Source organism: Cricetulus griseus, chromosome 5 (assembly GCF_003668045.3).
Source record: "Cricetulus griseus strain 17A/GY chromosome 5, alternate assembly CriGri-PICRH-1.0, whole genome shotgun sequence".
Taxonomy (NCBI): Eukaryota; Metazoa; Chordata; class Mammalia; order Rodentia; family Cricetidae; genus Cricetulus; species Cricetulus griseus.
The window spans coordinates 55,462,121-55,474,381 of NC_048598.1; the positions used below are offsets into that span (position 1 = coordinate 55,462,121).

Below are 12,261 nucleotides of genomic sequence, written 5' to 3' on the forward strand. Positions count from 1 at the left end.
CTAACCCCTGTTCATGTGCCTTGTTGCCCTGGACAGGTCTGCTCATGTCTACCCTCACAGTCGTCATCTTGATCCTATACTTTGTGATTGACAATTTCGTGATACAGCGCAGAGCGTGGCTACCTGAGTGTACTCCCATCTACATCCAGTATTTTGTCAAGTTTTTCATCATCGGTGTCACTGTATTGGTAGTGGCTGTGCCAGAGGGGCTGCCACTGGCTGTCACCATCTCACTGGCCTACTCTGTGAAGGTAAGATTGGAAAAAATACTGTGTGTTACTTAAGGACAGAGATGCAAAAGGGGGTTCCATCAGCTCCCCTGTCCTTTATACCCTTTAGGTGGTCCCCCAACAGCACTAGTCCCTCGCCCTAGGAAATGACCACTCAGTTATTTGTTTAAATAGATCAGCAGAATCTTAAAGCCTACAAAAACAGTACCCTGTATTTTTGTGTAGACTAGAAAACAAAGTGAGAAATGTTAGCTAGGACTTAGCCTCTGGCCTATGTTTTGGGGAGCTCTGTTGGTTCTCTTTCAACTCCTTTCTCTTTTCCTTTGTAGAAAATGATGAGGGACAACAACTTGGTACGGCACTTGGACGCTTGTGAGACAATGGGCAACGCCACAGCCATCTGCTCCGATAAGACAGGGACACTGACCATGAACCGTATGACAGTGGTACAAGCTTGCATTGGGGGCACTCACTACCACCAGATCCCAAGCCCTGATATCTTCCCGCCCAAGGTTCTGGACCTCATAGTCAATGGCATTTCTATTAACAGCGCTTATACTTCTAAGATTCTGGTAAGCTTTCCCATTGGACCTGGGGACCTGGAATAGGTGACTGGGAGCAATATTCATTCTGCCAGAGATAACTCTGTCCAGGTTACTTTCCTATGCCTGCACTAAACTCCATGACCAAGGCAACTTACGGAAGAATTCATTGGAGGCTTATAGTTTTAAAGGGTTAGAGCCCATGACTGTCCATAGCAGGGAACATGGCAGCAGGCAGGCAGGCAGGCGTGACGTGGGAGCAGTAGCTGAGGGCCCACATCTCAGTCCACCAGCAGGAGGCAGAGAGCACACTGGGTATGACATCAGGTTTTGAAACCCCCTAGTGACACACCACCTCCAATAAGGCCTCACCTCCTAATCCTTCCCAAACAGTTCTGCCAACTCCGGGGACCCTGTATTCAAATCTATGAGCCTCTGGGGGCCAATCTCACTGAAACGACCACATCCTCTATTTCTACCCCATCTGAATCTGCTATTCCGCATTCTGTTTCTTACTCTTGACTGAATGTGCTCAGGGTGAACCTATGGCAGTGACTCCAAGAAGGAACCTGATGCCTACAGCAGACTTACACTTATCCAGAATTTATCACTCACTTTCCAGAAACAGAGAGAGCACCTGATTAAGACTTCCAGAGGGCCGGGCAGTGGTGGTGCACATATCTTTAATCCCAGCACTCAGGAGGCAGAGGCAGGCGGATCTCTGAGTTTGAAGCCAGCCTGGTCTACACAGCGACTTCCAGGACAGCCAGAACTATTGCACAAAAAAAGGGGGGAAGGGGACTGGAGAGATGGCTCAGCAATTAAGAGCACTGGCTGCTTTTCCAGAAGTCCTGAGTTTGGTTCCCAGCAACCACATGGTGGCTCACAACCAACCCTAACGAGATCTGGCACCTTCTTCTGGCCTGCAGACAGAACACTGTATTCATAATAAATAAATAAATAAATAAATAAATAAATCTATAAAAACAAAAAACAAAAAACTCCCAGAGGATGAGACACCTCATTACCATAGAGCAACTGTAAGATCCCAAGGCCCATATGGCCATCAGTCAAGGTCACAAAAGCAAATGCTGCGCCCCTGTGGGCACTGGGATGCCTACCAAATTTGCCTGCCCAGCTTCTCTCTCTGGTTCAGATATCTCACTCATTAGTTCCATGTCTGTTTTTGTTTCTGTTTTTCTTTTCTCTCTCAGCCTCCAGAAAAGGAGGGAGGCCTACCCCGGCAGGTAGGCAACAAGACAGAGTGTGCCCTGCTGGGCTTTGTGACAGATCTGAAGCAGGATTACCAAGCAGTTCGCAGTGAAGTGCCCGAGGAGAAGCTCTTCAAAGTGTACACCTTCAACTCAGTGCGCAAGTCCATGAGCACCGTCATCAGGAAGCCGGAAGGGGGCTTCCGCATGTTCAGCAAAGGCGCCTCTGAGATAATGCTGCGCAAGTGAGCCCCCTTCCTCCCATTTCCCCCTTTGAGGTCCCCCCTCAGGAAGGTCTGAGGGCCCATGCCGAACCAGTCTGAAGGACGAGTGACCCTCCAGCCAGGTAGTGACACTTGAGCTTTTACTAAGGACAGGCATTGCTTTTAAAAACCTTGCTGGTTCCTTTTATTTAATCCTTGAAACTCGGCAAGGTGGGTACTGTTCTGACCTATTTTGCAGATGAGAAAAATCTGCGCAGTGAATTTGTGTAACTTGCTTTATAGAGAGAGTAGCTAACTGCCAGGATTCAGCCTGGAGCAGCCCAAACATCCGTCTCCTAGCGAGTTCATGGAGGTAGTAGAAGGCTCCCCATCCCACTGTGCTAGAGGGAGTCAGTGAGCGTAAGGCGCCTTGCACATACCAAGAGCTAACCCTGTTGCTTCTGTGCTCCCTCTCTTTCTCATTCTCAATGCCGATTACACTTTATATACCTTCAAAAGTAGCTAAGCTACCTAGAAGTTATTACAGTCAACCCAACAAGTACATAGCCAGCAGGGCGCTTGGGAGGCTCAGGCAGGAGGGTTACAAGTTCAGGGTCATTCTAGGGTACTTTGTCTCAAAAAAAAAAAAAACAACCAAAAGAAGCTGGGCATAGTTTTGCCTTCCTTTAATCCCAACACTCAGGAGGCAGAGACAGGAGAATCTCTGTGAGTTTGAGGCCAGCCTGTTCTGTATAGCAAGTTCCTGTAAAGCCAGGATGAGAGACCTTGTCCAGAAGTTCAAGGTCAACCTATATAGCAAGTTTGAGGCTAGGCTGAGCTACATGAGACTCTTATCGCATGTAGGAGGTAGAAGGGTGGGGGAAAGGGAGAGTGAGACTCAGCTAGGTGACACATAAAAGATGTATTAAGCATGGACTAGTGTCTGTAGGAATAATACAGGATCTCCATAATGCCTGTGATTATTGAAACATGTCATGTGGTGTGGCAGACACTGATCTCTGACTGTGCATCTGCCCAGGTGTAATCGAATTCTGGACAAGGGAGGAGAAGCCATACCGTTCAGAAGTAAGGACCGAGACGACATGGTACACAGTGTCATTGAGCCCATGGCCAGTGAAGGACTCCGGACTATCTGCATAGCTTACCGGGATTTTGACGACACAGAGCCCATCTGGGACAATGAGAATGAAATCCTCACTGAGCTGACCTGCATTGCAGTCGTGGGCATTGAGGACCCTGTGCGCCCAGAGGTGAGGCTTGTCAGCCTGACTGACTTCTCTTCCAGACTGAAGAGAAAGGGCAAGGAAGCAGGGGCGCTGGTCTCCCATTGGCCACTGGTTAGGGTTCATATCCAGTGTAACCTAAGGAGCCACCTGGGAGTCACAGAGAGCCAGTGCAAGTTTCTGGCCTGGCTGTGATCCTACACATGTTGCCTAACTGCTTGTCACTTACAAAGACAAACGACTCTCCGAGACCTGCTTCCCACCTCAGCTGCGGAGTGCCAGGTCGGGAGAAGGCAGCATCCCCTAGGGTTCATGCTATCTGAGAGACAGGCAGTGATGATTTCATGGATTTGGTACTTGGTACTTGGAAATAGTCAGGAGCAGAATTAACCAGAAGACAACTTACCCTTTTTTGTTATTGTTGTTTGTTTGTTTGTTTTGATTTTTCGAGACAGGGTTTCTCTGTGGCTTTGGAGGCTGTCCTGGAACTAGCTCTTGTAGACCAGGCTAGTCTTGAACTCACAGAGATCCACCTGCCTCTGCCTTCCGAGTACTGGGATTAAAGGAGTGCGCCACCAACGCCCGGCGACAACTTACTCTTTCGCCACCTTCTTTCAACGACATACTCCTTTTGAGCAATCTCTGTGTGCCTGAGGGGATTAAAAAAAAAACGAAAAACTCAGATAGACAGACCAGTGCCCCTGTGCATCAGATGTGGAGAGTATCCTGCCACTACGGTGAGCTCATGGGTTGGGCCCTGAGCCAAGTGGCCACATCACCATATGCTGCCTAAGCTTCCCCAAGGAACCTGGAGGAAAGGGAGGCACAACCATTCACATCTGGCTCCCAAAGCAAATTCCCCTTCAACCTGTGAGGTCATGAGTGAAGTTTAAATGCCCATCGTGGGACGGACAAAAGCAACAGGGCACTGAGTGCTATAAAAATGACCAGACATAGCCTTGGTCCTGTTTTTAAGTGAGAGAGCTGAACCAGGGCCAGTCTGCCATGTATCGTGAATCTCATAACCACTTGTCTCTTCACTCTGTTCAGGTACCAGATGCAATTAACAGATGCAAACGGGCTGGTATTACTGTCAGAATGGTGACAGGTGATAACGTCAACACAGCACGGGCCATTGCCACCAAATGTGGCATTCTGACCCCCGGAGATGACTTCTTGTGCTTAGAAGGAAAAGAATTCAACAGGCTTATCCGCAATGAGAAGGGCGAGGTACGTCTGCAGAGGGCGCAGGCAAGGGCACCACCTACACAGGAATGGCTGGTTCTAGTGTGCAGTACTGGGGCTTGTGGGATCAAGTGGGTGGCTTCTAAACTGGAGTCTATTCGTAGTGAAACAGCCCTTCCCACCACAGCTGCTCTTACGGTGAATGGGGAGTTGTCTCATCTTCATTCAATTACCTGTGGGTTCAGAATCACTAACTTCATTATCTTTCTGCTTTTAAACTCATGGAATGATTTTTTTGTTCTGCTTTCCCCCTACCCCACCCCTCCAGTATCACTGCCCTGTGGCTGTGGGTGTCACAGGCTGGTTGCAGTATGAGTATGGAATAGACTAAAGCTTCCAAGTCTACATGGAATCAGCCCTAAGACCCCAGAAGCTCCTTGGAAGCCCCTGAGCCAGCTGGCCTCCTCCTATAATGAGCTAAGAAATAAGGACTGGCTCCCAGATAGGAACTTGGGAGGGAAAAGCAAAAAGGGCCTGCATGGTCACCATCAGTGAAGCCATATTGGCTGTTCCATCTCCCCAGAGGCCAGGGGCTACGGGTCCCTCTTGGGCTATGAAGTTCTAGCACTCTTGGAAGCTGGAGTAAGATTTCACTGAAGAGTGGCTCTGAGTTTGACTGATCCGGGTATCTCTGGTATTGGCAGGTTGAACAAGAAAAGCTGGACAAGATCTGGCCCAAGCTTCGGGTGCTGGCCCGATCTTCTCCCACGGACAAGCACACTCTGGTGAAAGGTGAGGGCAGCCTGTGAGTGTGTGCCTGCCATGGATGAGGGTAGGCCAGGGTAATGACAGATAAAGAGCCATCCTTGGCCACACTGAATATGTGGCCAGTAGCAGACAGCTTGCTTAGTATGCACAAGACCCTGAGTTCAATTCCAAACACTGTTCCCCTCCACAAAAGAACAGAAAAAGCATACCCATTGAAGAGTTAAGAATATCAACATACACCTGTAATCCTAGAACTTAGGAGGTGGAGACAGAAGAATCCAAAGTTCAAAGTCATCTTTAGCTACATAGTGAGTTTGAGGCCAGCCTGAGCTATGTAGGACCTTGTCTCAAACAAAAAGAGACATTAGCCAAACTACTCTCCTGTCCCCAGTAAGGAAGTCCTAGGAGAGGTCCCAGGCTAATGGGGAGGACATTGAATTTAGCAAACATCTGAGCCCCTGGCAAGTGTGTGATATAATAGAGTTGAGATTTTTGGTTTGGGGTTTTAGTAGAGTTTGGGAGGTTCTTTGTTGTTGTCTGAACCAAGATGCCTCTTTTTATGTATGCATTTGTCTATTAGTTTTATTTGTTTTTTTGTTGTTGTTTTGTTTTTTTTGAGAGAGAGAGACAGGGTTTCTCTGTGTAACAGCTAGAACTCACTTTGTAGACCAGGCTGGCCTTAAATTCAGAGATCACCCGCCTCTGCCTCCCAAGTGCTGGGACTAAAGGCTGTGCCACCACGTCCAGCTTTTTTTGGAATATTTGACTTTTAAAGGAACTTGCCAAGAGGTTCTGATACTCATGGCCTCACATGTGAAGAGCACAGTAATGAACACATTCTATTTCCTGTGATTCACACAGGCAAACAGCATCACCACAGAGCTCTTTTCTTCTCTGGGTGAGGTTGCTTTGTGATTTCCCTGACAGCCACCATCTGGGGAGGGGTGGGGGTAGTTGTTGAGACAGGTTTTCATGTCACCCAAACTGGTCTCAGATTCCCTATATAGCTGAAGATGACCTTGAACTCCTAATTCTCCTGCCTTTACTTACCAAGTACTGGGGTTAAGGAGTGGGCTATCACAGCTGTCTAGAGCTGGGGGTGGGGGTGTTAGTCCCTAGCTAGGCTGAAGTGGTACACTTGAACCCAGATGTCTGCCTTCAAGCCATGGCATGCTTTCCTAGATACCTGGCTGATGTGTAAGGCACTGGACGAAGACTGCCTTCTCAGCTCAGAATGACCTTGGTGAATCATTTGCCCTTGGATGGTTGCTGTAGACCCGGCAGTAGAGAGGAAAAAGGAAGGAGGGAGAGCAGAGACAGAATGGAGGAGATGGGGGAGGGGACTAAAAGTGTCCCTTTCATAGGAAACAGTACTTGCCACATGACCTCTGTCTTAGGCTTCCTAGTGCCGTGAAGAGACACCATGACCACGGCAACTCTTATAAAGGAAAACACTTAATTATGGTGGCTTACAGTTCAGAGGTTCAGTCCATTGACATTACAGTGGGACATGGTGGCACGCAGGCAGACGTGGTGCTGGAGAGGTAGCTGAGAGTCCTGTATCTTGCAGGCAACTGGAAGTGGTCTCTGACAGTGGGAGCAGCTTGAGCACAGGAGACCTCAAAGCCCTCCCCAACAATAACACACTTCCTCCAACAAGGCCACACCTCCTAATAGCGCCACTACCCTTGGGGGCCATTTTCTTTCAAACCACCACAACCTGAGATGGCACGTGTGTGTTCACTGTTGTGTGTGTGTGTGTCTTTTTCCCAGGTATCATTGACAGCACTGTTGGGGAACAGCGGCAGGTGGTGGCTGTCACCGGTGATGGGACAAATGATGGACCTGCTCTAAAGAAAGCAGACGTTGGCTTTGCCATGGTAAACTCCCCAGGGTCTCCCCGTGGGTCACCTTGTCCATCAGGAGCCAGAACAGGCTTCTGCTTCTGTGCCTTCACAATCCCACCCGAACTCTGCTTCCCACCTCCCTCTCTCCCACCGACCTGGTCATTAATGTGTGTGAAAAACAAGGTGGTGGCTGTCGGGGAACTCACAAAGCACCTCACCCAGGAAAGCAAGAGCACTGTGGCGATGGGCGTTTGCCCGTGTGAATCACAGGAAATTTGGCTTCCACACAGGACATGTTTATTACCGTGCTCTTCACATGTGAGGCCATGAGTATCAGAACCTGTGGCAAGTTCCTTTATAAGTCAAATATCCCAAAGAGGCATCCTGCTTCAGTTAAGGTTGGGTGGGTGCTCAAGTGTGTGGGGTTGGGTTGGGTTTGGGGTTTTTGGTGGTGGTGACAGAGTTTTGATGGTCGTTGCAAACACAGCAGTTAATTCAGATGTGCAGGGAGGTTCTGGAGTCCCCAGAGTACAAAGTGCATCCTTTCATTCAGGGAGCTTATTGTTCCCTGACTCCTATCCAAGCCAAACTGTTGTTGTGATCTAAGCAGGAAGATGAGCGGGGTGTGTGTGTGTGTGTGTGTGTGTGTGTGTGCGTGTGCGCGTGTGCGTGTGCGTGTGCGTGTGTGCACGGGCACACACGTGTGCATGTGTGCCAGTGCCATATTAGCCATATTAGGGGGTTTGGAGATGCACACCTATAATCTCAACATTTGGGGAATTGAGGCAGGAGCATCTCAGTCTCAAGACCAGCCTGGTCTATATAGGCAGTTCCAGACCATCTTGGATATATATATAGTAAGGCTCTATCCCAAGAAGAAAGAAAATAACCTATCTTTGTGGAGCTCTTTTTTTTTTTTGTAATTGTGTGCATGTATGTAAGCATATGCACAAGTATGCTGATGCCCATGAAGGCCAGAGACAGTTGTGAGCCACCCAGCATGGGTGCTGGGACTCAAACTCTGGTCCTCTACAAAGCCAGTGTGTGCTCTTAACCACCGAGCCATTCCTCTAGTCCCTAGGGGGCTCCAAAAGAATAAACAAAAAAACCGTTTTAATTCTAAGAAGCTTTAAAAGTATGCCTAAGAAGTTAAAGTCATATAATAGATCCCCACAGGCCTGTCACTCTATTTCAGTACTTATCAGCCTGGCCCATCTTGCTTCATACACCACCCCCATCTTCCTCTATCCAGCCAAATTATTTTGTAGTCGATCTAAGACATTTTGTCATTTATATTCATCAAATTTTGACTATATCTCTAAGTAATATGTATCAATAAAATGTATATAAAGAATAAAATTCTCACTTTTAAAACCTGACAATTCCTTCCTATTGTCAAATTCTAGTCAGTGTTTAAATCTCCCTCACTGACTCATAAATGGTTTTATGGTTTATCTGTCCAAGTCAGAATCCAAACAGGATCCACACATCATGGCTGTGTGAGGCATCCGTGGAGGCTCTGAATCCACAGCAGTGGCTCTTAAAGTGGGTCCTAGGTGGACCCGGAGAGACAGTTCAGTGGCCAAGAGCACTGTCTGCTCTATCAGAGGTTGAAGATTCAATTCCCAGTACCCACAAAGCAATTCACAGCCATCTGTAACTCCAGTCCCAGGGATCTGACTCCCTCTCTGGCAGGCAAAACACCCATACACATAAAATGAATTAAAAAAAAAAAAACTGTATCCCAATTTCCAATGCACCAGCAGTTACATGGACACCTATGGAAATGCAGACTTTCAGATACCACTGGAGTCTACTGGACCAGATAGTCTGGAGTTGGGGGTCCTAGTGTGCCCTATTGTTTGAGAACCACCAATTTTATATCAGTCTGTGTCCAAAGACTGATGCTGGGATTAAAGGTGTGTGTCACCACCACCCAGCCTTCTTTCATCATTTTGTTATGAAACAGGGTGTCACTATGGACCTAGGTTGGCCTCAGCCTCACTATGTAGCCCAGGAAAGCGTTAAACTCATTATCCTCTGCCTTAGCCTACTGAGTCCTGGACTTATAGGCATGTGCCACCATACCGAACTAAGTATTTTTCTATTTTTTTTATTGTTTGACACATATATATTATATAAATGATACATATACATCATTACATACACATGATATAAGTATTATTCTTACTGTCTTTTTACCTGTAAATATATCTTACTAGGAATATATCATCAAATTATTAAAAACTTTAATTTTTAAAATAAAAAAATAGGGCTGGAGAGATGGCTCAGAGGTTATGAAGTCCAGCTGCTCTTCCAGAGGTCCTGAGTTCAATTCCCAGCAACCACATGGTGGCTCACAACCATCCTTTATGAGATCTGGTGCCCTCTTCTGGTGTGCAGATATACATGGAAACAGAATGCTGTATACGTAATAAATTAATAAAATCTTTTAAAAAATAGAGGCTGGGAATATTAATAACACAGGCTACTCTTCCAGAGGACCAAAGTTATAGTCCCAGCACCTACATGGTGACTCACAACTGCCTGTAACTCCACTTCCAGAAGATCTGATACCCTCTTCCAGTCTATGGAGGCACCAGACATATGCTTAGTGCACAGACATACATGCAGGTGAAACACTCATGCACATAAAATGAAATAATTTCTTTAAAAAAAATAGGGGCCAAAGCAGGCACTGGTAGTGCACATCTTTAATCCCAGCACTCAGGAGGCAAAAGCATGCAGACCTCTGTGAGTTCAAGGCCAGCCTGGACTAAAGAGTGAGTTCCAGGACAGCCAGGGCTACAACAGAAAAACCCTGTCTCAAAAAAATCCCCCCCAAAAGGGAGAGGGGTAAATAGTTGGTTCAGTGGTTAAGAGCACTGGCTGTTCTTCCAGAGGTCCTTGAATTCAGTTCCCAACAATCACATGACAACTCAACCATCTATAAGGGGATTTGGTTACCTCTTTGGTAGGCATGAAGGCAGTACTCATATACATAAAATACACAAATAAGTGAATCTTTTAAAAAATAAAGCAAATTACTGAAAACTCATTGGAGCCACTTTTGTTTCTAGAGCTGTGCAAATGGCTGGCCACAGCCATTTATTATGTCAAGTGTTTTCCATTTTAGAGAATGGATTCTAATTGAATTCTGTGTTCTAATTGCACAAAATAGTTTCTTGTAAAAGAAGTACCACAAAACTAGGTTCAGCCTAGACACTGAATTCATATCCCTGTGTGCTTGTCCTTAGAAAACATTTGTTCTTAAGTTTTGTATTGGTCTTCTTTTGCTTCCTTTAAATACAGTCAAATAAGCCAGGCAGTGGTGGTGCACACCTTTAATCCCAGCACTTGGGAAGCAGAGGCAGACAGATCTCTGTGAGTTCAAGGCCAGCCTGGTCTACATAGTGAGTTCTAGAACAGCCAGGGCTACATAGTGAAATGCTGTCTCGAAAAACCAACCAACCAAAACAAACAATACCAACAACAAAAATTAAATAGGAGATAGAGAGATGGCTTAGCAGTTAAGAGCACTGGCTGCTTGCCTTGAGGACCTGGTTTGGGTTCCAGCACCTACATGACAGCTCACAGTCACCTGTAACTCTAGTTCCAGGGGATTTGATGCCCTCTTCTGGTCTCCACAGGCACCAGGCAAAGCTGTGGTGCACAGACATGCAGGGAGAGCACCCATACACACAAAACAAAAATAAATCTTTTAAAAAAAAAACTGCAATATATTTCTACTCCATCCCCCTAGATAAGTGGTAGCATCTATACTTTCTTTCCCACCTTTCTTCTCTTCAGCTAACAGTGTAGCCTGAAGATTATTTCACAGTAGTGAGTAGATGCAAACATACTATTCTCCTTGTTTCTTTTCACAGTGTACCAGCTGGCAGCATGTAGCTTTGTTGAGGATTGGTGGAAGGGGGCAGGATCGCCTACCTAACCTCAAAGTGTACATCTTCCTGCCTTAGGATTATAGGCATACTACCTACCATTCCATATACTGTCCAACTTTTTGATAGAAAATTTGTCATGAACTGTGTTTTGGGGGGCTGTGGTTGGAACCAGCCAAGCAGCCCTGGGTCCATTCCTGAGTTGGGGGGGGGTGGATGAGGAAAAGGCTAGCTAAAAGAGTTAAGAATCAGAGACACAGGATATCATCCATACCAAATGCCTTTTCTTTATTCATGCACCATCTTATGTATTCAACCAACAATGAGGACAAAAGGCAGAAGACTTCTAGTATCATGTATAAGGGGCAAAAAGTCATTACTTCCCTTAATCCTTCAGGTACTCCCATAGTAATCTAGTAGTCCAACTTGCCTGGGCACAAGTCTATTGCCTTAGATAGGAGACATTCACCACCAAAGCCAAGACATCCTCCAGCCAGTTAAGCTAATGTCTTAAGGACAATAGGAGTTATTTGAGCACTCTGAACTTGTGCCAAGATGGAATGGACTCCCATTTATGGGTCCCATCAAAAAACTGAGACATATGCTCTTATCTAGACAGTTTTCATTCGCTATAATCTAGATAGCAAAATAATATTAGTAGATAATCAGAATAATCTAGTACACACCAAAATAAAGAATAAGTTCTTGGGGCTAGAGAGGTGGTTCAGCAGTTAAGAGCAGTTGCTGCTCTTGCAAAGGACCTGAGTTCAGTTTTCAGCACCCATGTTGGAAATCTAGCCCCCTCTTCTGGCCTCTGCAGGTACCTACATACATGTGTGCATACACAGAGAAGAGACACATAAATCAAAATTAAAAGATTTTATAAAAAAAAGAATGAGCTCCTGTGAATTAGGAGTTGCAAGATGTGTGATAGGAATACATATTGATAATGTGCACCAGTACTTGGGAAGTAGAAACAGGAAACTCAGGAATTGGAGGCCAGCCTTGGCCACCTGGTAAATTTGAGACTAGCCTGGATTGCATGAGACCCTGTCTCGAAGAAGAGGATGAGGAGGAAAACTGGGTACAACAGTAACGTATGTGCTGGGGTGTTGGGATTTAATTGAAT

At 46.2% G+C, this 12,261-nt stretch overlaps 1 protein-coding gene across 4 annotated transcripts in view; it reads left to right on the forward strand.

The window, feature by feature from the left end:
- Positions 1 to 12,261, forward strand: part of Atp2b4 (ATPase plasma membrane Ca2+ transporting 4) — a 97,246-nt gene that overhangs the window by 67,084 nt on the left and 17,901 nt on the right. For all 4 annotated transcript variants that reach the window (XM_027417581.2, XM_027417578.2, XM_027417577.2 and 1 more), the window contains 7 exons: positions 37 to 251; positions 560 to 802; positions 1,987 to 2,228; positions 3,226 to 3,457; positions 4,481 to 4,660; positions 5,320 to 5,407; positions 7,157 to 7,263. In XM_027417581.2, the coding sequence (XP_027273382.1) occupies positions 37 to 251; positions 560 to 802; positions 1,987 to 2,228; positions 3,226 to 3,457; positions 4,481 to 4,660; positions 5,320 to 5,407; positions 7,157 to 7,263 (1,307 nt within the window). The remainder of the gene's footprint in view (positions 1 to 36; positions 252 to 559; positions 803 to 1,986; positions 2,229 to 3,225; positions 3,458 to 4,480; positions 4,661 to 5,319; positions 5,408 to 7,156; positions 7,264 to 12,261) is intronic.